This window comes from Miniopterus schreibersii (assembly GCF_964146895.1).
Source record: "Miniopterus schreibersii genome assembly, chromosome: 13".
NCBI lineage: Eukaryota > Metazoa > Chordata > Mammalia > Chiroptera > Miniopteridae > Miniopterus > Miniopterus schreibersii.
Window position 1 is genome coordinate 24,058,349 of NC_138113.1, and position 25,194 is coordinate 24,083,542.

The following is a 25,194-nucleotide window of genomic DNA, read 5'->3' on the forward strand; positions in this document are numbered from 1 at the left end:
AAATAGAAAAGCCCAAAAGGAAACTTAAACATGCAGACTTGTCATCAGAATCAGGGAGGAGGGGGAGTTGTTTAACCTCAGCCGAGAGCATGTTTGGGTTAGGGGCCTGGTTTGAGCCTGGGTTTAAATTGGGTACAGGCAGGAGTGGGTCCCTCTTGGAGGGCTGGGGGAGGAGGGTCTCTGGCAGCCTTCCCTCACCAAAACCTCACCAACACAGCTCCCTAAAGCCTCGCTTACACCTGCCTTGGACTTAGCACATCCCATTGTAATCATTGGTGTTTCCTTGAGGGCAGGGACTGTCTGTCTTGCTCATTGAAAGCCCAGCCCAGAGTTGATGCCTGGAGTTTATTGGATGACTCCTTGCCGGTGAGCACAAACACGTGGCACCAAATTCTGTCTTTTATGGTACTTGTCTTCCCAATTTGATGGGAGCTTCTTCACTTGCCATGTCTTGTACCCTGAGCCCCTCTTTCCCACACAGAACCCTGCACATAGTAGGTGTTCGCTAATATCTTATAGAATGACACCTGCTCCAGCTGGCCTGGAGGGTTGGGTGTGAGAGTTCTACATCTCATTCAGTAGTTTTTCCTGGCTCCCTGGTTTGCTGCTGGGCTGAGAACAGAAACAGGAACAAGGCCAGGAGAGGGATAGCCAGCACTCTTTGTTATCAAGGCTGTGAGCAGGAAGAATGGGTCTGACTGGCACAGGGCAGGTGCTAATACTTGGGACAGGGCATGGATCCTGAAAGGTTTCTGACATCGCCTCTGTCCCCTGCCTTTGTAGCTATTCTGGCTCACATCAGCCCCCAGCAGGCCCAGCCATTGTCCAGCCAAGCCCTGTTAGCAGGGGTCAGAAATCCAGGGGTGAACAGTTTGGCCCAGGTTGCAGGAAGGGAGGCTGAAACTGGGACATTTGAAAAACGAGTCGTGCTGGATGAAACCGGACTGGGTGGCCATGTGCCCAGAGGTGGAGCACCTGCTGTCCCATGTCCTGTCCTTTTGCCCAGAGCCAGTATGGGACTTCCCAGGCTGGGTCTGGGTCTGAGGGTGGGTGGGAAGGGGACCAGGCAGAGGGATGGTCACGTGCTGGTTGATGTGGGGTTTGCCACCAGGTGGGAGCAGCTGGGGCAGCTGTGGGATCAGGCAGGAGGCTTATTGTGAAGCTTCCCTAGGTGACAGCTGTGTGGCAGCCTCCTGCTTTGGCATGGCCAACATCTTCCAGGGTCCCCAGTCAGTTATTTGGGGCAGGAGAAAAGGGAGATGTAAATATTTTTTAATATCCCTTCAAACACAATTACTTAAAATTCATGTAATTTAAAACATTGACTCCTTTCTAGGAGGATGGATGGGTGTGTGCATGTGTGCACACAGATGGAGAAGGAGAGGTTATGAAACGGAAAAGCGAGCCATGCTCCTCTTTGGAAGGGTCTGTGATACTGTCTCGGGGCCTCTTCCCGTGAGGGGAGGGGATTGTGTGGGGTGGTAGAAAGAGTGCAGGCTTTGGAGGCAGAGAGGACAGGGTTCAAATCCCACTTAGTGCTGTGTGACTTCAGGGCAGTTATTCACCCTCGCTGTGCGTTATCTGTGACCTGCAAACACCAGAGCTGAGGAGTGTCCCTGCTAGCACATTTCAGGTTCATGATAAATGGCAGCTATCCCTGTGACAGCCTCTTCAAAACAGCAGGCTCTCAGAAGGGATGTGCTTTTTGTGGTTTTGCCTTCATTTTTCAGATTCTGGGGTGGGCAGAGCCAGGAAGATGGATTAAGTGTTTATGAGGTAGGGAAGAAAGAACAGCAGCTCTCTTGCCATTAGCTTGTGAGAATTAGGAAGAGGCCTGCTCCTCCCAGGAAGACAAAAGTGCATTTTCAATAGAGCAGATAACGACAGCACCTGGGCCTTGTGGGATGGGCCTCAGGAGAAACCGGAGGTGCTGTTTAAACAAGCTCTGCAGGCTCAGAAGTGACCTCTCTCCAGTTCCCAGGGAGGGGGAGGGGGGAGATTCCCAGGGCAACCTTAGGCAGCCCTGGAGGTGGAAGGCAGCCTGAGCGTGAGCAAGGGTGTGCAGCCAAAGCTGGTCTTGTGTGGGGACCAAATTAGGACGGCTGGAGAGATGCAGGAACTTGTCAAGTCACTTTTTTACTTATAGAAAGCAAAGGTCAAGAGTCAACACATGATACAGGCTTGGGTTGGAAACTCAGTTCTGCCACTTACTAGCTGGGGGACCTTGGTTAGGTCCCTTAGTTCCCTGTGCCTCAGAGCCTTCACTGTGAAACACCCATCCCATCAGGTGGCCCTGGTGCTGGGAAAAGTCAGGTAAGCACTAACTCGCTCTAGAATTGCAAGGGAGGGAGTGGGGGGATCTCCACCTGGATTTTGTGCAAAGTTACATGGCTGCCATGGGTAAAGGAGGTATTAAAAGCAGCATATCATCGGAAAGGGAACAGTTGAAAAGAACTTTGAAAACCCATCATCCCTAGAAGTATTTTGATGAGCAAAGAGGGCCCAGTGCTGTAACCTGAGCGAATCTTGCAGAAGCAGGAGCCATAACTACAGAGCTAGCAGCTGTTCATTTTAAGGCCACAGAGGAAGTGTCTGGAGATTGGAAAGGACCAGTGAGGTCCTAGGTGGGGAGAAAGATGGCGAAGGTGGTTGTAGATGGGCAGATGCTGCGCAGCCCAATCAATGATTTTTCACAGCCCAGGTCGATACCCATCAGTGGGCTGTGAAACAGGACTCTCAAAAAATAATCGCGCCCGGCCAGAGCGGCTCAGTTGGCTGAGCATCGTCCTGTGCACCCAAAGGTCGCTGGTTTGATTCCCGGTCAGGGCACATGCCCAGGTTGTAGGTCCGATCCCTGGTCGATGTTTCTCTCTCTCTCTCTCTCTCTCTCTAAGCAAGTCTTCAGGTGAGGATTAGAAATAATAATAATAATAGAAATAGACTGTTAGAGGATAGAAAATGTCCAAGTGTATTACCCACAGTTGGGGTGAGTGTTGTGACAATGGGTAGATTAGTGGTTATATGTCTGTGTGTCCCGGACCATGGGTGGAGGTCAGAGTTTGAGCACCCTGGCATAGTGGCCTGCCTAGGGCTGTGGAGACCTGGCTTGTCCTTGTGCAGTCACTCCTTTTCTGTGACTGAGAGTCAGGCCAGAGACAGAAGGTGGGCAGTCGTGTCCCCTCTCTGGATCCAGGAGGATCTTTTTTGCCCCTTCTTAATTTGTCACTGAGTCTAGATCACATAGCTATAGGGGAGCGATCTACTTAGATGGCACTGGCTGCATCTATCAGGCAGAGACTTTAAAATTTTCTGGAAGATTGAACTAATTATAGATATAAAGTTACAACTAGTAATAATATTTTACTTTTATTCAAGCACTGCTCTGAGCATTCGCCATGTCTTCATCCCATTCAGTCCTCTCAGAAACCCTGTGAAGCAAACAGTTGTTATTCCCATTTCACAGAAGAGGGAACTGAGGCACAGCAGCATGAAGTGATGTGCCCAAGGCCACACAGTTAGTAAGTAGCCAGACTGAGATTTGAGCCCAGCAAGTCTGGCCCTGGAGCTTGTGTTCTTAGCTACTAGGCTGCCCTGCTCTCTTCGTGGAGAGCTATCATGGGTGTGGAGCTGACTCGGGACTTAGGTTGCATTATAGTTCTTCAGGACAAAAGTGAAAAAGCCACATTCTCAAGGGCTTTAGGAATCCCACTCTTGTCTTAGATGAAAAGGAATCATGCATTATATATATATTTTTTTTCTTTAAATAGTTTTTGTTTTTATAATATATATTTTATATTAAAAAATACATATATACTTGGGGGTTTACCATATTGGATATTGTCATACTTAATGGACTTGATAATATTTCTTTTCCTTCTTAATCACTGCATTGGCTTCACATGTAAAAGGCTGCTTTGTTTCTGGTAAAAGAAATCAAAATAGTGTTGGCTATGTAGCAGATGGTACGTTGAAGCCTTGTGAGTTTGATTTGAGAGAAATGCTGACACCATGCTTAGAGATTGTTTTAAACTATGTGGATAAGGCTGGCAAGTACTGGTGAAGGAAGGCTACTGGCTTGGGGGTCAGAGTGGACCACAAGTGAACAAGCTAAGGATGTATGTTTTTGCTTTTTAAAGCTAAAATATGGTGAGCTCTATTAATCCAGAATATGACATGTTTGAACTGGAGAGTAATTTTCCCTGTTTGCCAGTAATCGCGGGGCCTTGTTCCCAGCACCCTCTCCATGTGGGTTGCAGGAGGTAGAAGCTGGCGTTGGCCGAGTAGAAGGACGTGGCCATGAGAGAGTGTTTACACATGGAGTGCAGTAGGTTTCTCGATTCTTTTTATAACTTGTACTTGGTGGTTTATAAAAAAAAAAGCCTGTTTCTTTTGCATGAGGCATAGTGAGGACTAAAGACAGTGTGTGAGATGAGTTGCATCAGCAATGGGGATATTAGGAAGGAGGAAAGGTGCTCTTTGCTCACTCACTCTTCCCATCATGCCTGCTGCCCCTCCTCCCTGACCTGAGACCTGCTTGGACAACCCCAGCCACACGATCGCCCCTCTTTTGAAGCTCCATAGTCCCATGCCAGCCCCACACAGTGTAGCCTTAATTAAGAGCCACTTTGTTCTGTGGGGTCCTGCCCTTCTTTGTTTGGCTTCCAGGATCCTGTGCAAGCTCACCAGGCATCCCGCCCCCCTTGTCATTGGGCATCCCCAGCTCGGCCCAGCACAGAGTGTGGTGCTGCAGATGCCTCAGTAGAGGTTTGTAGGGAGGAGCAGTTTAAGTTGGGGGTCCAACTCTGCATTTTGCAAGTGAGGACCTTTGGGGCCCAGAAACTAAGTGACTTGCTCAAGGCCCCATGGCTATCAGGTGCCGAGCCAGGATCAGAGCCGGTGTCTGGGGGCTTGTCTCAACCTGGCTCTGACTTTGGGCCCTGTAGCCCTCCTGAGTCCTGCAGGGCCAGGTGCTCCAAGAGAGCTGTGGGGTTTCCTGAGCTGCTACTTCCCCCTGAACCCCAACTCCTCTGCTCTAATGGTTTCAGGCCTAGCTCCCCAACTCCTTCATTTTTTTTAAATGGCCAGCCTACGAACCTGGAGGTGACCCACTGCCCAGGCCAGCAGCTTGCAGCTTGAGCTTGACCAGGAGGAAACCAGAAGGCTGCCCTGGTCAACATTTGTCAGGGATGGCGCTTGGACCACAGAGGGATTCAGCCCTCCTCAGCCATCTCTCTCTGGACTGTCAGATCACTCTCTCAGGCTCCCTTGTACTTTGGTTTTATTTTTTCCCCTCTCTGTTCACTGACTGTGTTCTCTGCTCCATCAACCTTTGTCCTGCACCGTAGCCCACCACAGCTGCACCCAAATGGTGGACTCAGCTCAACTCTTTTCTCCACACTGATGGCCTCCGTCTCAGCATCTTAACTCCACACTCCAGGGAGAGAGAGTCCATTGTCCTCCCACTCCCAGCTATGGCCAGTGGTCATGCCACAAGATGCACAGAGTTGCCCCTCTCCCAAGGGAGTGGGGTTGGGCCTAGGCAAGGACAGGAGCAGGGCCGGGCACACTGGCTTGGGTGCCAGAAGCCAACTTAGGTTTGACTCTGTTCCCTGGTTGACTGACTTCATGGGCCTCTACTGGGGGAAAACACCCACACAAGGGGACCTTTGTTAAGCCTCCTTATTATGGGGCAGAACCGATCTTTGTTCTTGGTAACACGAACTTGGGTACACTGCCACACCAGGCATGTGGGCAGATGACATTCCTGGGCCTGAAAGGCGGAAGGGGACATTCTCAGAGGCCTATAGGCTGTGAGTGGGCATGGCTGAGGTCCCCAGCTGTCCCCTGCCTCCCTAACTGACCTGACCTCCATGGGTGACCCAGAGGGCTCCGGAGGCCTGCCTTGTGTTTGCCCCTCTCTTTGTGTCATATGTTGTATATGATGGTGTGTGCACATGTGACCTGTGCCAGTTGGTCCCTTTCCAACTGGAACAGGACAAAAACAGCCCGAGGCTTTTTCCCCCTGAAAAATTTGAGCTCTCTGGGTCAGGGTTTGAGTTCACAGGCAGAACAGAAGTGGCAGCCTGGCCACTCTGTAGGGTGGGCGGTATCCCCCTACACCCAGCCCCAGACCCCTGTCTGTTCCCCCTGTCCCTGGTTTCCTTCTGCTGAGCAGGGACAGACACTGGTACCTGCAGAGGCCAGATGAGGAAAGGAGCTGGCATTGACTGGCTTGGTCCTGGGTCCATGCTCTCAACAGACCAAGTGATGGGAGGCACGGATCCCTGGGACAAAGGAAGCTTTCTCTGAGCAAGGTAGTGAGTGCCCTGTGACCTTGAGCACTGGCCCCTGGGTAGGTGGCGAGGTCCAGGCATCACTGATAGAGGTAACAGCTTTGATCCTCCCACTCTGGCTGTGTGGCCTCAGACAAGCCACCTGGCCCTTTTGGTCATGCTGCCCACACACTAGGAATTGCAGGGCTGGTGACTATGAGTGGTTTGCATGCCAAGGCCAGCAAAGCCATCCCAGTGACTTTTGCCTCTCCTCTTTGCAGCTGGAGGAGGCAGAGTGCTTTGCCATGATGGTGGTCAACCTCGGGGAGGAAGCTGGGGAGTTCCTCTCCAAGGGCTACCTGGCGCTGGGTCTCACCTACAGCCTGCAGGCCACTGACGGTGAGTGCCAGGATCTCAGCCTCTTCTTGGGGTGACTCAGACCTAATAGCCCTCCCCAGGCCTCTTGTTCCATCAGTGGCCACCTCCCAACACATCCCCATTGACTACTCTGGGACAGTGCACACACATACACACACAAACACACCCCTCAGTCCCATTTTCACTTTTCCCCAGACTTCACTACTCTCAGAGATGCCTTCTTCAAGGCCCAGCTCCTGGCAGAGCCTGTCCCAGCCTCTGCCTCTGGTGCCCCTTGTGGTGCTGGCAACTGTAAGGGCTGCCAGCCCTGACCCCACATTCTAGTGCATTCTGGTTCATCTTTAACTTCAGCACTGCTGTGACCTTCTGAGGTCTTTTGGATCCCCCTCCATGCATGATGTAGAACTGGGTACACAGTAGGTGTTTAATAAATACTTGTGCTTGGCAGAGAGGTTTCACTCCTGCCACCGAGAGCCTGGCATTCTCTCCCAACCCTGCCAGCTCAGCTGTGTGTCCCCGAGGGATCAGGCAGCCACCTACTTCTGTATCCTTGTAGCTTGAGAGAAAGGGAGTGATGGGCCCCCCAGACTAAACCTGGGATAGGTATTGGCCCCTGAAAGTATAATAGAGGTTTTGAGGGGTCTAGGGGGAGGGGAGTTAGTGTTCAGTGGGTGTAGACTTTCTGTTAAGGGTAATGAAAAAGCTCTGGAGGTGATGGTTACACATTGTGAGTGTAGTTAATGCCACTGAATTGTACACTTAAAATTTGTTAAAATGGCTAAAGAAGCAGCGGCCTCGTGGGTAAGGAAGCCCAAGGAGGCATGTAGCCAGGACAGAAGTGGGAACCTTTTTCTCCAGGCTCAGGCCTTTGAGAGGGTCAGGTTGGCCCAGGTGGCAAAGAAGGCAGTGGAGTGGAAGGACCTGGTGTGCCAAGAACCATGCCAGGGGCTGGGGCCAGGTGGGCACCGCACACCCTCCCCCAGTAACCAGGGCAGTGGGTGGCATCAGTTGGAGCTGCTTGGGTGCAAGCATTTGCCAAACAGGGCCCAATGGGACCTCTCCCTGCAGAGCCTGTGTGCCCTGGGGTGGGGCAGGGCTGGGTCGGCACCCTCTGCATCCCCTCATGGCTGTCTCCATCCTGTCTCCTCCAGCGACTCTGAAATGCAAGCAGGATGAGTTGCACCGGAAAGCACTGCACACCCTGGAGAGGTGAGGGGGCCGGAAGTGCACGGAGGCAGAGGTGCCAGTGCACATGTTGGATCTCAGTGGACCCTCTGGTCGTAGACGGAGCAAAGGTTTCTGTCCCCATCTTATTGACCAGGGAACTGAGGCTCTAAAAGCTCACACATAAGCCCCAGGCTGAGCCCCAGCCCTCCTGAGCTCAAGGCTCTAAAATGGGAATAATAACCCATTATTGTTTTGATGATTTCCTGAGATAAAGCAGGACAGGCACCTTGCACAGTGCCTTACCTGTGGCAGGAACTCAAAAATTCAAGGGCTGTGAGTAGCCCCCACCCATAGTCCTAGAGATTTCCTGGCAGCTGCAGGGTCAGGAAGGTGCGGGTGGGGAGGAGGGGAAGGGAGGCAGAGAAGCCCTTCCCCCAGCAGCAGCCCTCCCTCCCTCAGACCCATCCTTCCTGAGCTCCTGTCTCCGCCACAGCCCTGGCCCCCTGCACATCCCTCCCCATTCCTTCCTCAGAGCCCTGTGTGTCTTGTCCCCCACACCTCCATCCCCCTAGCACTGCCAGGTAAGGGGCATGCCCCAGACTCCTTGTGCCAGCTTCCTTGGAATATGTAGCACATCTAACTCCCTTTGGGGGTGGGCTGTTTCCCAACTCAGGGAGGTCAGAGAGTCCCATCCTGGGTGCCCAGGATAGAGGGACATTTCCTTCCTTCCCCTGCCACCTCTTCATTCCTGAGGCTTCTTGCCCATTCCCAGCCCCTCCACCCTCAGGAAGGTGTTCCCTCTGTCCTGTGGTGGAGAGGGCAGGCTCCAGGCTCTGTATAAGACTACAGCAGGGCCACAGCCAGGCCAGCAGCTGCCCAGAGATTGGGGGCTTTCCCACCCCCAATCCTACCCCTGCCAGATGGCCCCCACCTGAGCCAGAGCCAGCCTTCTAGGAGCCCACTGCCCCTGCCAGTGGCTTTCTGCCCAAACCATCATCTTCCAGCTGGGCAACCTTCCAAGCGGGGCCAGGCAGAATCCCCAGCATTTTACCCCGTGCACCCAGCATACATGGCATGCTGGAGGCCCATATCGAACACTGGTGCTCAGCCCTTGGTGACTGACTTGGTGCTCCCTCTCCCCATACAGAGCCCAGCAGCTGGCGCCTGGCGACCCCCAGGTCATCCTCTATGTTTCCCTGCAGCTGGCCCTCGTCCGACAGGTGGGTCCTGACTGTTCCTAACCCCCAGGTCTTTGGGGGCTGCTGATCTTTTCCCGGCACCACTGCTTTTACCAGCTGTGTGACCCTTTGCAAGTGACTTGACCTCTCTGAGCCTCTGTTTCCTTACCTGTTACATGAGCGCCTTCAAACTTCACCTCAGAGGGACCTAGTAGATAAAGTCAGATAATGTGGTTCAGCACCTGACCCACAGTGGGCACATGGTGGGCAGATTATTCTCTGCCCTCACTCCCCCTAGAACATGTCAGACTTGTGAGAAGTTCACAAGTGATCATGATAAGCGTTTGTTGGTGTCCTCACCTTCCGTTGAGCTTAATCCACTGATCTGGGGGAGCCCCAGGAGTCTGACCCGTAGCCCACCTGCCACAGCTAAGAAACCCCAAGTGGCTCTGAGTATCCTGTTTGAGACGGGGCACTTAGAGCCTTGTCCACTGGCCTGGAGGTTGATCTTACTGGTCTGTGTCAACTTCTGGCCTCTGATTTCTCCTCCAGTTAGTTCACTGATCTCTTTCTCTCAACTTGTCAGCTTGCTGTTTGCTTCCCCTTCCCCTCGTCCCTGCATCAGCCTGGCTATTCCCCTCCCTGCACCTGACTCTCTGCAGAGACCCTTCCCTCGCATGTCCCGGTGCCCCTCTCTGCCCAGACCTGAATTGTGCCTCATCATCACTATTTCTGAGTCACTCTGTCTCCCTCTCTGGGTCCTTCTGTCTCAGCCATTCTCTCCTTAGCGGGCCCCCCCTGCTCCCAGCTCACTCCATCACTCCTCCACCTCCAGGCTGCCGCTGACTGCCCCGGCCCCTCACCCCACTGCGCCCAGGGCTCCTGACTTCCAGGTCCTGCATGAGGTCCTTGGTACCTCTCTGCCGCTCTCTTCAGGAACATCAGTCTGCTCTGGCGCTCCTAGGAGCACAGACAGCAAGATACCTGAGACCACTTTATTTTCAGCCCTCTCTGAAAGAACCAGTGGTTTTCTTGCCAAATTTGTTATAAACCTTTGGTGATGCATTTTTTTATATCTTTAACTATTCAGCCACCTCTGATGAATGAATGGTGTCTATTGTCTCAGAGATGGCTGAGCCAGGCCAGTAGAGCCTGGCACCCAGTTTTCTTGGGGACCCCAGATCTTGGTAGCATCAGGGGGTCAAGGGCCCCTGAATGTTCTCTAAGCTGGACCTTGGCCTGCTTGGGTCTAAGGACCACTGGCCTATTCTGCCCAGAGAGGTAAGGCTCCCTGAGCAGTGAAGGCTGTGGATTTGGCTGCCCAGCCCAGGATGATGGGGTCCACTCTGGAGAATCCCCAGGGTCGGAGCAGCCTCAGGGAGGCACAGGCAGGCCAAGCTGGCAGCCACACTAGCCTTAGCTTCCTCCTTCCCTTCCCTCCCCTCCCCTCCCCTCCCCTCCCCTCCCCTCCCCTCCCCTCCCCTCCCCTCCCCTCCCCTCCCCTCCCCTCCCCTCCCCTCCCCTCCCCTCCCCTCCCCTCCCCTCCCCTCCCCTTCCCTTTCCCACAAAGGAAGGTCTTCATGGGAACACTCTGCCTAGCACTGCCCACAGCACAGCCTGTACAGAGGCTGGGCAGAGACCAGGCTGGAGCAGGGCACACCGGGACCTAAGGCCCCCACTGGCCTGCACTGTAGGGTGTCTGAGGTTTGAAAAGAAGCCAGGCTTTCTAAAAAGACTCACGAGGCTCCTGGGAGGATATGGATAAGGTCACAGGAATTGATGCAAGTGCCAGACCTGAAAACATGAGACCACACGTCCTTCAGGACTAGAAGGAGGAATCTTACTTGGTCCTTAGTTGCCTGGCTTTGAGAGCTTGAAGAAGGAAACACATTTTCAAACGTGTGTGGTACTCTGCAGAACATTTGTCCATGTCCCCTCAGCCACCGCGATGGCTATGACTGTTCTCCTTCTGCAGCATAAGAACTACAGCTCAGAGAGGTGAAGTCCCTTGCCCTGAGGCGCCAGCTGGAACATGGCAGAGCTGCAATCCATGCCCCCTTCGGACCCCATGCTCTTGCCACTGTGAGCCTCTGAGTAGGCCCCTGTCACTGCATGGACTGGCTCAGAGAAGAGGGCCTGGCTACCTCTAGGTGTGTAGCTAGTGGCCTGGTGGTCTCTCCTTATGACCCCTACTCCAGCCTCGGAAAGACTTCCCAGTGTCTACCGGATCTTTTGTGTTACACCATATACCTGCTCCTCTTTACTTCCGAGTGGGGACAGTAGAGGCTTCCTAACTTGGGGTAGTAGATTCCTGTTGCCATGTTACTTGGGGATGTGTTTTCTCATCAGAGCACCAGTCCTGACCCTCAGTGCCCAGGGTCTCAATTGAGTCTCGTGTCCCCTGGAAGGCTGGCGCCTGGCATCAAAGTCCTGGAGGGAGGTGTGGACCCTGGGAAGGTCACTGAGCTGGCGGTTTTCTCTGGCAGATCTCCAGTGCCATGGAGCAGCTGCAGGAGGCCCTGAAATTGTGCAGGGACGATGCCAATGCCCTCCACCTGCTGGCTCTCCTCTTCTCTGCCCAGAAGCACTACCAACTTGCGCTGGATGTCATCAACATGGCCATCACAGAGTACCCTGAGAACTTCAAGTGAGTTCCCTGGGGACACCGCTGGGCTGGGGGGCTGGCCTGTCACAGATGCAGGTGTCCAGGTACTCCCCACCCTGCCATGTAGCCAACCAACATACACCGATTAAGCTCCCACTACATGTACTTTCCCTGGCTGGAGAATCAAGGCAGGGAGAGGACCTGTAGGGTCAGAGAATCACTCTGGCTTTCTGTGCCCAAGGGTCTTAGTGGGGAGTTCTATGTGGCACCTGCAGGCTCCACTGGGGCTGTGTGGACCATGGAAGGGGCTATGCTGGAATACATATGCTCAGGCTGCTTCAACCCAGCCCTGGGTTCTGCATTTGAGCCTCCTGGGGACACTGTCATGTGCAACTTAGTCATAACCCTGATGCAGCTAGCCAAGGGTGGCTCCTAACACTGGCTGGGCTGGTGGAGGCCAAGGGAGCCATCCCCTTGCTTCCAAACAGGTCAACAGGAAGTTGGGGGAGGGTGTTGTCTCCTTCCAGGGTGCTCCTGGCCTCTCCATCCTTAGCTCCTCCACACACCCTCACCATAAACGACATCACCCAGGTGCCTATCTCTGGGCCCATCTCTGGAGCAGGGTTCACATTGCACCTGGCCCAGGTGGTGGTGGGTGGGGCAGGACTAGACCCTCCTGTCCCAACCTGTACACAGAGGACCTGCTCTCGCCCAACTGGGACACTGGGAACAAGAGCCATGCTGGGCCAACTGAGGCAGAAGGGAGTGTTGCTCTGCAGGAGGGAACGAGGGGGAGGTCAGCAGGTGACCTTATTTCTCTGAATCCTGTGATCCCAGGATGGGGGCTCAGCACCCCACTCCCACCGTGGCCTACCTTAGGGTCTGAAGGAGGGCCATTTGGAACCGGCCAGCTCTGGGGCAGACAGCAGAAAGAGCAGCAGTCCTGGAACCCTGAGGTGACTCACGTTGTCAATGAAAAAAGGTTCACAAAGCATTAGGGGAAATTGGTGGGTGCCACAGCTGTGAGGTGATCAAGTTGTCTCAACCCAGGGAGGTTCCCTTTATGTGGGGAGCCCAGTGTCCACCTCTGTCCATCCCTAGTCCTTCGGGGACAGGGCTGACTCTCTAAGTGAGGCATCGGCTTTCCTGTACCTTTGGCCTCCTTGAGAGGATGCCACCAGGGGCTTGTCCTGTGAACTTTCCTGGGGGTGGTTTCCTCCTTGCTAAGGCTCAAGAAAGGTGTTTTGGCAGTGGCAGAGTATCCTACCCATCAACGTAGGATATATTGACATATTGTCAATATATGTCAAAACTAACTGGAAAAATATAGGGGGCTTCTGACCTCCAAAACTATGCAAGAACACATTTCAGTTTCTTAGGCAGAAAAAAAAAAATCCATCTTAAAAAAGTGGGGGTGGAATATCCACCTCCCACACAGCTCTGAAGTGACCATAGGGTATCACCATCGCTCTTTGCAAATAAATCAATACTGTTCCCCACAGATGAAACCCCGGAGTACAGAAACCCATGGATTAGCAGGAAATGTCATTGAGTCCATTACCGGTCAGGGATCACTGAAAAATGTCATTGCTCTTCAATGGAAACTGCATCCTGCTTCTCCAGCTGCTCCCTGCATTGGGAACAAGCTGTGTGGCTCTGGCTGTTGCCACGGCAGTTAATTAAATGACCGGTCCAGTAAATATCACTGCAGCAAAACAAAAATATCAAACCCCCTTCACACTGGCCTCGGCCCAGCAAGGTCTATGTCCTTGGTGAGGGGCACTTAAAGGCCCATGGCCAGGGTCTGTCTGCCACTGAGCTCCTCCCCACAGGCTGTCCCAGGTGGCTGAAGCCCTTTAGAGGCTGCAAAGCCTGCCTTAGTGAAGAAAGAGGCTGGCAGCCAGTGTCAGGGCTGGGGGAAGCCTGGCACAGGGGAGAGTGGAGCTGGGTGCATTGGGCCCCTTTCCACACAAGCTTCTCCCCTTGTGAGTCATGCCTGTCCCTTGCCTGTGTCCCTTCCAGCAGCATGCTTCTCCTTTCTGTGCCTTCTGCCCTGCCTCCCTCTGCTTCCAAGGTCTACTGTGAGACTCAGGCAAGAGAAGGTCTTGCAGTCGGTTTACAACCGTGTTGAGGGGCAGCCGTGTAGAGGGGTCTGGGAGTCAGCCCACAAACAGATTAAGACTGCAACGTGGGACCCAGAGGAAGCAGTGCACGTGGGCCAGGCGATGATGGAGAGGGCCCTATGTGAGGGAGGGCAGAGAACCGGAGGCAGGGACACTCGATGAAAGTTTTTAAGCTTTTTAGCTGCATGAGTGGCCACTCCTCTTACAGGCAGTCTCAAGACTCCTGGAGAAAAACCCAGCTTTCGTGGAGTTGAACTTTTGAAAATCCTCCTGAATTCAGGGATTAGAAAGCAAAGCAAAGAAGATCTTGATTTCCGTGCTGCAGGATGACCTTTAGTTAATGGGGTTTAAAAAGGCAGGAACGTGATGAGGCAGAGACTGATGGCGCAAGGACAGTGTGAACCTGGCACAGTGGGAACCAGACTCTCTGAGCAGCTTCCTGAAATCCTAAGGGCTTCCCACTAAGCCCTGGACACATGTGCTGGCCAGACTGGTCCTGGTTAGCCCGCAGGGGGCCTCATGGGGGCAGCAGACACCCTGTTTGGACCTGCTTCCAAGCCTGGCTAGGCCAGGGAATGTAAGAGGGCCCACGCCAGCTCGGAGGTGCCTTTGCTAGTCTTTTCTCCTGATCCTGGGTGTGGGAGGCAGCTGGGAGGCCCTGAGGGAAGGGGCAGGAATATGGGGTCAAAGGGAACAGGCGCTGATAAGCGTGGTTCCTGAAGCCCAGGGCTCCTGGGGCTCTGGTTTTAGGTAACAAGATTCCTTATGCTTTAGTCAGGCCACTTGTAGTGAAGGTCGCCATGGTAACCAAACAACATTCCTGGGCTAATGATGGGAGCTTTCCAATAACCAGCCTGTCAGTCACTGCCCCCACCCCAGGCCTGGCAGCCTGCCAGACTGGTTTTGAAAGCCCAGGCCAAAGGGCTGGAGGCAGAGGAGCCAACTGGCTTGCCCTGCCCAACTCCTCAGTGCCAGAGCTGCCTCCTCCCACCCCTGTGGGTCAGGTTAGGCCCTAGTGGAAGTTTCTGCCCAGCCAAGCTCAGGTCCTGGGGGAAGGTGTACAAAGCCCCAGGGGGCACTCCCCCCCACCCCCCACAGGAACAATGTGGCCCTCTGGACAAGCTGGGGCTCGCTGCACATAAACAAATGGAACCATCAAAGCCATCTCCCCAGGGAAACCTAAGCTGTTTTGGAAAATGTTTGAACTGATAACTAGGCGTTGGCTGAGGCCAGACCTCAGCCTTATCCAGTTAAGGCTAAGGTTGGCCCCAAGGGCACCTCTCTCATCTACCTGGCCTGCCCACCTTTTTCTCAAGTGGTCCGTGACATATTTGTAGTGGTGCATTCTCCAGAGCAGAATATCAAGGTTCTGGGGCTCCTGTTAACATTTCTGACTTAAACCCAGTGTGTTTATTGGATGAGTCTTATTAGGAACTTGCAGTAGATCAAAAGGACGCTTAAAATACCAACCTTCCAGTGAGGAGGCTGGAATCAAAGGTATTAGCACAAACCTAGTTTATCACTTTGCTGCATTCATTAAACATGTTTGGCTGCTACAGCCCTGCTGAACCATGGCTTAAACTTGCAGCCTTGTGGCTGAGGGACGTGTTAAGCCAGGCATAATCACTGGCACTGGGCTCTCTTCCCCAAAGGTCAGTTCTTCATCGCTAAGCTGGTTTGACATTCAGCATTTCCCTTTGCTGGTTGTTCCCTGCAGCCTCCTGTGATCTTGCTCCGTGTGACACTGCAGTCAGATAGTCCTTGGTCTCGCCCCTGGTGGTCTGCTTACACTCAGTCTAGGAGGGTAAATAGATGAACTTTTGTGTTTTGTATGGGGAAGAAAGGAAGGAAAGGAAAGAGCTATTTGCAGATTCTTCCAAAAGGAATTCTTCATTTGTTTTAAAGTGGTTTTAGCCCTTTACTTTCTGCCTTCTTGATCTCCCTGCTCTCAACCTGTGCTGGAGGCAGGCACTGGGGCCCACGGTGCACCATTCTCTAGCTGAAGTAGCACAGCCCCTGAGAAGAGAGGACAAGGGGTATTTCATGCCTCTAGAGCAGGATAGCCTTTCCCTTTGCAATGGATGTTCTTCAGGTCCTAAGGGTCTGCTTGCTGGGCAGAGATCACAAACCAGGACCAAGATGTTTGCTTCTTGGTGTCTTATACCTGGCTGGGAGCCTACCTTTGTTCCACCTGAGGACCTTTCTTCTGGAAGTTCCTCCACCGCTGAATGGTTATGGAATGGCTCTGGGTGATTTGTGTTCATATCCTTCAAGATCGTGAATTTGTGTTTGGAGAGTCATCTGGAGGGAACTGAAGGTGGCTTGCAGCTGAGGGAAGTGGGCCTGGAGGCCACCAGGTTAGCCATCAGTCAGCCAGATGAGAAGGTCTTGCCATGCAGCCAGCCACAAGGCGTGCACTGAGCATGGGCTGTCCTCCAGGTGGGGCAGGCCCTGTGAAGTAAGCAGAGGCTAACTTCAGTGAGCAAGGCTTACAGGCTATTGACTTTTAAAGCTTCAAAGTTAGGTGACATTGAATGAATTTATTAGGTAGAAGGTCAGCATGAGCCTTAAAACATTAGGGGACATGGGTCAGTGTAATCCTCCAGACTCCAGGAAAAATCATTGGTTTTTAGGGCTAAGAAGAACTGCCATCAAGATCACATTGAGGCTAGTCCATGGGAAGGTAATAACGCCGGGCCTGATTCTGGCCTTCTCCCTCTGCTGTTAGAGCTTTAAAATGATACCCTCAGAGAGCACCGTGTGTGATTTTAAGCAGTTAATTGCACTGGTGGAGTCTGTCCTGGAGGTATGGGATCTAGAGGAGTCTGGGAGACCTGTGCCCTTCAGCAATCCCTGGTATTCCTGGTCAGGGTCTGGGCGGCTCTGTGAGTGCCTGGTGATGACAGCTTGAATGAAGAGGAGGGCAAGGGGGGTGGTTGGCTCCTACTCTGAGGGGCTACTCCCCTCTTTTTCCCACCCTCATCCTGTCCTGGAGGGAGGAGATCTGTGCCTGTTCAGGCTGACCCTTCCCGCACCACCTCCAGACCTCCATCCCTGCCAGTCCAGCCCTCTAGGGTGCCCTCCTCACCTCACTTTGTTCGGATCCTGCCCACCCTCAGAGGCTCCCCTCGGCTCTACTTGGCCTTGAAGTCCCCGTATATTCCTCAAAGCTGAACCACTCAATTGAGTACTTGGTTCTTTTCTTCTGTTTTGTTTCCTAATTGCCTCGGATGTATTATTTGAGCTTCCCCTGAGTTTGGAAGTACCTCTGGGGCAGAAACTGTTACCTGCCCTCTGTCTCCACCTCCTCCTGTAGGGAGCCCACCGATGGGCACCTAGCACCCAAGTAGACCCTCCAAAGGGTAGGCCATGGGGAGGAAGAATGGGAACACACAGGGATGTTGGCATCAGACCTATAACCCTCAAGAGTTCTCACACCCCTTACCCTGTCTTCTTGTTGTTTTGGTTTGATTTGTTTATGTTTTAGTTTTTATAACCCCCCTACTTTCAAGGTGAAACTAATGGGAAAGCTACAATGATATCTCAAGGTCAGGTAACTGGTGAGTGGAAGAGCAGGAGCCAGAACTCACACCTGCTGATGAGCTGAACAACCCTGGGATGCTTCAAGCCACAAGCTTTGGTACTAATAAAACAGTAGGACACCCAGTGACTGCTCTGAGCACTTTACCAGCATTTACTCATTGAAGCCCCTCAGCAACCCTAGGAGGTATAGGAACTACTGTTATTCCTACCTTACAGATACGGAAACAGAGGCACCGAGGGCATTAGTAAGCAACTGGACATAATAGGGGCTAGGTAAATAATGACAGGACAAACATGGATTGGACCCTTTAAGGGCCAGCCCCCTGCTGTGTACATTGTTTCCACATAAGAACCCTCAGGGCATATAGATACTGTCATTCCCATTTTATAGATACAAAACTGAGGCTCTGAGTAGTTATATGACTTGCCCGGGATCATGTGGTTGGAAGAAGGGAAGCTGAGATTTGAACTTGGGTCATCAAACATGGATCCTGCTTTCCACCACCACTGAGTCAGACCTGGGGCGGCCTGGGATGGGGCCTCCTTCCTGCAGAACCCCGTGCTATGTGCAGGCTTTGGCCTCCTGGCTGAGGAGTTGGACTTTCCAAAGACGTGGTTGCCTGACTCAGAGAATAGCCTGCTTTTTCACTCAATTATGTGTTTTCTATAAAAATAGAACACTTCATTAAAACAGCACAGTGCAGCCATCAGCTGGCATTACTAATTACTGTCCTTTAAAGAGATAATGTCCCCTTTTGAGCATTCGCCACACCTGCCGCCACCCCTCCCCCCAGTGTGGAGAGCTCCCGTGATGGCCGGGAGCCAGAGGGAGTGGGCAGAGCTGCCCAGGGCCTCGAGAATGGATGAATGCTCAGATGGGGCAAGATAAGAAGGACACAGTCCCTGCCAGAGCGCAGGATCTGGCAGTGAGGACTGGTAATGAGTGAGCAGTCTCAGGATGACAGCTGACCTTTCTTGAGGGTGACTGTGCACCAGGACTGCCTTTACAAGTTCTATTGCCCGTAGGCCTCCAACAGCCCTCCTGGGCGGTGCCATTACTGTCCCTGCTTCACATAGCAGCTAGAGCTCAGGGAGGTGAAGGCACTTGCTAGGAGGCGGCAGAGCACAGAAGCATCTGATGCCAAAGGCCATGTTTCTGCACAATGTCCTCCTGTTTGACAAGGAGTGAGCCAGAGGTCACAGGTGGCTCCCTCAGGTGCACAGCAGTTACTGTGCTCAAGTGTTTGTTTTGCGTGCTGAGTGATTTTATAGGGAGCTGCTTTCAGAAACATGAAAGTAAAAATGTGGACCCATTGTACTTGCTGCCCACACAGCCCAGGTCCTTCCCTGCAGCCAGCTCTGCTCTGCCAGTGCCCCTCTGCCACCGAGAGGGGGGCAGGAGTGAGCAGCCAGGGAGGGGACACGGGAAAATGATCGGCTCTTAGGGGGAAATGGACGAGGTGACCTCTGACCCCAAAACAGCGCTTGCTTAGCCAGAGCCATAGTCACAAAAATATCCCCTATTCACAAAATAATTCTTTTTTTAAAAAAAAGGTTTTGGAAAGTCTCATGTTCCTCAGTTCTGAGGAGGTTCACCCTAAGATATTTCCTCTTCACAGCAGTGGAAAGAAAGGATTTACCTTTGCCTCAAATGGAATGGCTCCAAGCCTCAATCCTTTTGACAGATAATTAGCAGGCTGATCCTGATCCTGATTCTGCCCCAGAAGAGCAGGCCAGGCAGGGCCCAGGCAGGGTGGGGAGGAAGAGGAGGCAGATGCCAGGCTTACCCGGGCATTCCCCTGGGAACTTCCACTATCAGCCCTGGCCAGAGCGATAGGGAAGATTGGCAAAGCTGGTGACCTGTGGTGACATCCAGAGACACTGACCTCACTGGTCTCTGCCATCCCCCACAGGAGGGGGCTGGCCCAGGCAAGGCAGACACACAGACAGACTCTGCAGGGCTGAGATGTTTCACTGTTTGGCAGGGGCACTCCCCACCCACCCACAGTGCTGGACTGAAGGTGATTCCGGAGGTGGCAGGTGTCCGCCTTGATCAGAGCGCAGTGGTAGACGAGGGGCTGAGGGAGCACGGAGCCTGGGCCAAGGTGCCTGCTGGCTGTCAAGGCTTGGGTGGCATTCTCAGGGGGCGTGTGAGCTCAACAGGAAAGTGCTTATAAAAGGGGGTCACAGCTGAGGTTGCTGTGGTTCTGTCCATCCCTCTATCCTTTCCTCATACCGAGCTGGGGTCCCAGGAGCCACCAGGAGGACCACCTGCCTTGCCAAACAGGCCATGAGCTCGGGGGCTTTCTGAGAGCCTTCAGCAGCACCTGGCCTGGGAACTGCTTTTCCGAGTCTGCTAGGTCTGCAGGTTCAAAGCAGGAGCCCCTTCCCTGAGCCTTGCACAGGCCTGTGCTTGAGAACTAACTGCAGCTGTGGGCTCTCAGCTGCTACTAAAGTTCATCTGTGGGATCCCTGGGCAGGCCGGGCAGGAGACCTCACTCCTATTTCACAGGTCTGGAACCTGTGACATGCCCAGCTGGGCAGCCACAGAGCTGGGACTTTGGCTCCGGTTTCTCACTCCTCGGCCAGTATCTGTCCACTCTGAGCGAGGTCACAGTGCGGGATCTAAGGATAGCAATGCAGCCATTCCTTCCTGGGTGTGATTCCAGTATTCCAGGCCTTCCTGTCTTAGACTCTTCCCGGTGGTTCTGTTGGCTCTGCCTGGGTCCTCTGGGATGAAGACCCCCCCCCCCCCAAGTCACAAGGAGCCAGGCATCTTCACATTGTGTCCAGAATTCCCTGTTCCTCCCCAGGCCCTGTACAGCTTTGCTTCTGGACAGCTTAAAAAGGAATCGCCCAGCGTGCTACTCGCTGGCTGTGTGAGTCCAGCTCACTGCAGTTACAAATCAGCAAGTGATCAGGTCCCTCTCTTACCTTCCTAGCCGGAGCCCAGCAGCAGGAAGTGGTGCCAGAAATCGGCTCTGATTTAACACGGATTGTGAGGCCTAGACAGGGGCCAGATGGTTATAGTAACACACATTTTCACAGTACTAAGCGGACACTGCTCAGCTCCGGGCCAGGCACTGGGGAAGCTAGGACGATGTGGATGTGGGGAGAAGCAGGGCCCTGTCCTTCAGGTGGGGAACCCACTGTGAGACACATGACAAAATAAATGGTGGTTTTACCATCTGTAGGCAAGACTATCCACAAACTGTTTCCACAGTGTCTGAATTTAAAAATGCTTTATGTGAGTTTATCTTCATTATTAAACTCATAAGCCTATGCAGCAAGAAGAAATATATATGTAATGTAATTAAGGGCTAACTGCAGACTGTCTGGAACATTCAGAGAAGGGTGGTCATATGGACTTTTCATAGGAGGAGGGCTTGGAGCCACTGGATTAAAATAGTGCACTTTCTTAAATCCTCAGAATTCTTTCTTCAAATGACAGTTTAGATCCATTCAGTATATAAAATGTATGCCAGGGCTGGTTGAAGGGGCTGGGCAGCCAGGCTTGCCCCTCGTATTACCCCACCCCCCACTGCTAGCAGCCTCCCCGTGTCACACCCAGGAAGCACAGTTCTCTGATGAGGCTGTAGCCTGTTGTGTGGGCCCAAAAGTGTTTCCCACCAACCAGGGTGGCCCACCAGGGCTCTGCCAGCCTTCTCATGCCGTTGTCTGAAAAACTGAGCCACCCGTCTTGGCAGAGGGGATGGAGAGGGAGCCCTGAGCTCTGACAGGCCTGTGGATTTGATAGTCTTAGTCAGGAGAGCAGCAGCGTTGCTTCTTTGGAGAGAATGGAATTGTTTGCTGATCCCTGTTGCAAGAGGGGCGAGACTTCAGCGGTGAGTTAGAGGCACGCCAGCAAGTGTACGAATAAGCACCTCCCAATGTAGTGAAGTCTGTCCTGGAGGGGGTTGTTTACAGACCCCATGGGGACACAGTGAGAGGATAACATCTGGCAAGGACTTGGCCGGATGCTAAAGGGGGAAGGGTTAGTCCCAGCAGGGCGACAACGAAGCAGAGCATGGATGAGGCCAGGAGCCTGTCCTGAAGTTCAGGGAGCTACTGATACCCATTGAGCAGTGCTCGGGTCCCTGAGGTCATGCAGACGGGTGGCCGGAGTGGAAGGTGGCACACACAGGTATTTGGATTGATGTCAGACAGTCGGGACGGGGCTTGCTGTTGAGGAAGTTCTCACTGGCATTGCTGAACGGTGACACCAAGGAGATCTCAGGAGCTAATCTAGAGCCTCCCAGGATCTTAGAGTGAAAGGTCTAACCAGAGGTGACTGTTGGAGTGCTTGCCCCAGCCCAGAAAGGATGTGGTTGGATTGAGAAATTCTGCTATGGTCACTCCTGCTGATGGAATGTCAGCAGCCTCGAGGACAGCAGCCTGTGTTGGTAGCAGTCACTGTAATGCCAGCACTTCTGTTCCAGGCACGTGATTGGTCAGGTCTGCCAGGGCCCCATCCTGGCTCCCAGGGATGCGGGGAGCAGGAGGGGGAGGCACCGTAGCCGAGAAGAGAGCTGAAGAGGAGGCGTGTCTGGGCAGACTGGGTACTAGGGGAATGCTGCAGGGCTGGTCTACCCAAAAGCTGTCCCCGAACGAGCCCAGACCAAGTGGCCCTGCCCAGTGGACTCTGCTCTCTGAGGGGAGGGGGCAGCTTGGAATGGACTTGAGCCTGGATGTTTCCTCCTCCCCCAGGGAGGGGCTTTCACTCCTCCCTCACACCTGCTGCTCCAGCCACTGTTCCCCCCGTGACACCCCCATACTTCTCTTTTCCCCCACTCCTAACTATATCCCATCTCACCCTCCGTTTCATCAAATACCAGCAAGACCCCTTCTCTGTTTTTTCCTGGCACTGAGTCTGATCCAGAAATACAGCGCTTGATTCTCTAGGCAAGTTGTCATTTGTAGCACTAACTTACCTTGAAGGCAGAAACTGTCTTTCACTTCATGTTTCCAAAGCACAGGCTCCTAGTACGTGTGGAGTGTTGGCCACTCGGAGAATCGGGGAAAGGGGAGCGGGGGTGGCAAGACCAGATCTCCCCAGCAGCTGCCCACTGGGGTACTGAGCCCACACTCCTGCTCGGGCCTGCGCAGGCTACACTGTGGGACCTTGTAGGTCAGCAGGGCATCCTGAGAGTGTGGGAAGGCTTCCTGAGGTAGGTGAGGTTTAAAGTCCAGCATGAGTATTAGGGGAAAGGATGGAAATGGAGAGGAGAAGCACATAGGGTGGGGGTGGTACCCTGTGTGCAGGGCACAAAAGGCATGTGGTGTGTTTGAGGAAAAATGAGGAAGAAAAATACTTGCCCATACCCCAAGCCCCCTCCTCTAAAAGGAGGGCTGGGCCAAATTCCACCCTCTCATTCTCTATCTACTGACAAGTCACAATCTACGGAACACAAGGTGTGAAGAGAAAGGAGCAGAGTGTGGCCATCAAAGTTCTTCATGAGCCGGGAGGTCTCAGTACGAGCAGGGGAGGCCAGGGCCCTGAGCGAGGGAGGGGAAAGGTCAGAGGGGAAAGCTCCCAGATGAACTCCTGGCCTCTCTGGGGCCGGCCCCCTGCTGCACCCTTAGGTCACAGGGATGCTCCCTCTCGAGATGGAGGACTCGGCTTCCATGAGGGCCTGTGTGCCAACCTCATGTGGGCTGGCGGAACCACCCAGCAGCAATCAAGTTCAGGGCCTGACAGTCACATGGGTTTGCCCAACAGCCATGCTGGGAATAAAGGGCCTCACTGCTCACCACCTGGTGATCAGCAGGAGGCTCAGTCTTGTTTGGGCCTCCACGGCTCAACCAGTCTGCCCTGGGCCGCTGGTATGCCTCTGTGTTGCTAGCAGTACCCGTGGTAAAGGATTGCAGTATCTCCATACCCACTGGTAAACAGCCACTGCCTTAAACCTCCTAAGTGTCCCCAGATCTCCCCAACTGAAAGTCTAGCCCCTGGCACAGCAGGGTGTCCACGCCTCACCCAAGCCCTTGGAGCCAGTCTTCCAAAGGTCTCTGCTGTGTCCTGGTCAGAGGGAAGTAGCCATCTGCCCCTCCTGTAGCCCTGTTTCCCCATGGAACTAGCTCTTTTCCTCTCTTCCCAGCCCCAGTGAGGGCCACATCCCCATACCATCCTTACATCAGAGGACTTCTGGTTTTCAGGTTGAAAGAGATACTGAGTTTGCTGTCTCCCTTTGCAAGTAACTGTGTTCCTAAATGGTGACTGACTAGGACCTCGTGTAGCTTTAATTCTGTTGAATATATAAGGGGACCAGGCTATTTTAGCAAATGCAGTGAAGAATCCTTTGATAAAGTCAAACATGAATGTCCTCGTGTTTCCAGGGTCAGGAAATAAAGTTTGTAATTCAATTGAGAAGATGCTAATTGAGCTATTGTGTGCTGGCAAGGTGGAAAGCAGGACTCTGCTCTTTAGTGACCTTTTCACTAGTTCTTGCTGAGCCTCTTTCCTTCACTCAGAGTTGCTTTCTGGGTCTATCTCTTATACAGACCCATCTTGGGCCAGTGGGATATGTCAGGATAAAGATAGCCACATGTTCAGTGAGGACATGCAAGCACGACCTGTAACCATGCTTGACAGTGTTTCAGAGCTGGGGACAGGATAGGCTATGATCAGGGCATAGTGGATGAGCAGTGTGGACACTGGTGAATGCAGAAGAGTGCTTCATGCATTAGCACAGATACTCGGGAGAAACTGAGGCATGGAGAGAGTGAGTGATCCAGGGATATGGCCGAGGCCACCACGTTCTTAGACATTCTGCCTTCTTTGGGCTGGGGAAGTGGGCTGGGGGCTGCTCTGATGGGGTTTGGACCCTCTTGGGGTCCCACCCTGGGAGGAAAGCCAGGGAAAGGGAACCTCCTATGGGGTGTGCTGACTGTCACTCTCTCTCTCCGTAGCCTGCTGTTCACCAAGGTGAAGCTGGAGCAGGTACTGAAGGGCCCAGAGGAAGCCCTCGTGACCTGCAGACAAATGCTGCGACTGTGGCAGACCCTGTACAACTTCTCTCAGCTGGGGTGAGTGGCTGTCATTGTCCCTTGGGTGTGCCAGAGTTGACAGGCGGTGGTTGTCAGGGCAACCGCCCACTGCAGAGCGGCCACAGGCCTGGTGGATGGGGCTGATGAGAATGTTTGAATGAGAGTGTGGGACTTGCTGCTCCTGGGCCTTTTACATCCCTGGTCTAATTTTAACCTTGTGACAATCCTCTGTGAAGTGCATAAGGAACCTATTTAGGAGACTGGGGTTCAGAGGGGTGGGAAGGGAGAGAATCATTACTGAGCATCTGGGCCAGGTCCTGGGCTTGCTGCTCTGTCTTCCACATCAGCTGCTTACACCTTAGACGTCATCAGGTTTTATTCTCACCCCAGTGGGAAAACTGAGACCAGGGACCTGGGATAATTTGCCAGAGCTGCTTGCCTGGTAAGTGGTAGTGCTGGGGCTTGGACCTGGGTCTCCTGCATCCCAGCCTGTGGAGTCTGATACTTCTTTCCTGGTTCCATTTGAAAGCCAGAAGAATAGGAGGAAGCAGAATTCCGCAAGGTCCCCGCCCCACTCACCCACTGTCTCTACTCATCCTGTCTCCTGCTACAGTCCCCAGCCTGGGCTCTGGGCCTTCTCTGGGCCACAGCAGGGTACTCTTGTCCAGGCTGAATCTGCAGAAAGTCTTTGTTCAAACCCCCTGGGATGTTGGGGTTCAGCCTGTGAGCCCAAAGTGGAAAAGGGCGTCAAGCGGTGCTGTGCACTGCCTCTTCCTGGTCCTCTGGACCCTACTTCCTCCTCCTTCTTCGGGACTGATGGCTGTGTCATCTCCCTAGGGCCTCAGGGGAACCCAACTCTAGTGGATGTATTTGCATTTTCACAGGGACTCTGGGAGCCCAGAAGGCTTTCACAGTCCCCAGAGGCCTTTCTCTAATGGTGA

General features: G+C 53.3%; 1 protein-coding gene across 2 annotated transcripts in view; it reads left to right on the plus strand.

The window, feature by feature from the left end:
- Positions 1-25,194, plus strand: part of TTC7A (tetratricopeptide repeat domain 7A) — a 107,005-nt gene that overhangs the window by 57,426 nt on the left and 24,385 nt on the right. For both annotated transcript variants that reach the window (XM_081156666.1, XM_081156667.1), the window contains 5 exons: positions 6,554-6,671; positions 7,802-7,859; positions 8,965-9,037; positions 11,482-11,642; positions 24,176-24,292. In XM_081156666.1, the coding sequence (XP_081012792.1) occupies positions 6,554-6,671; positions 7,802-7,859; positions 8,965-9,037; positions 11,482-11,642; positions 24,176-24,292 (527 nt within the window). The remainder of the gene's footprint in view (positions 1-6,553; positions 6,672-7,801; positions 7,860-8,964; positions 9,038-11,481; positions 11,643-24,175; positions 24,293-25,194) is intronic.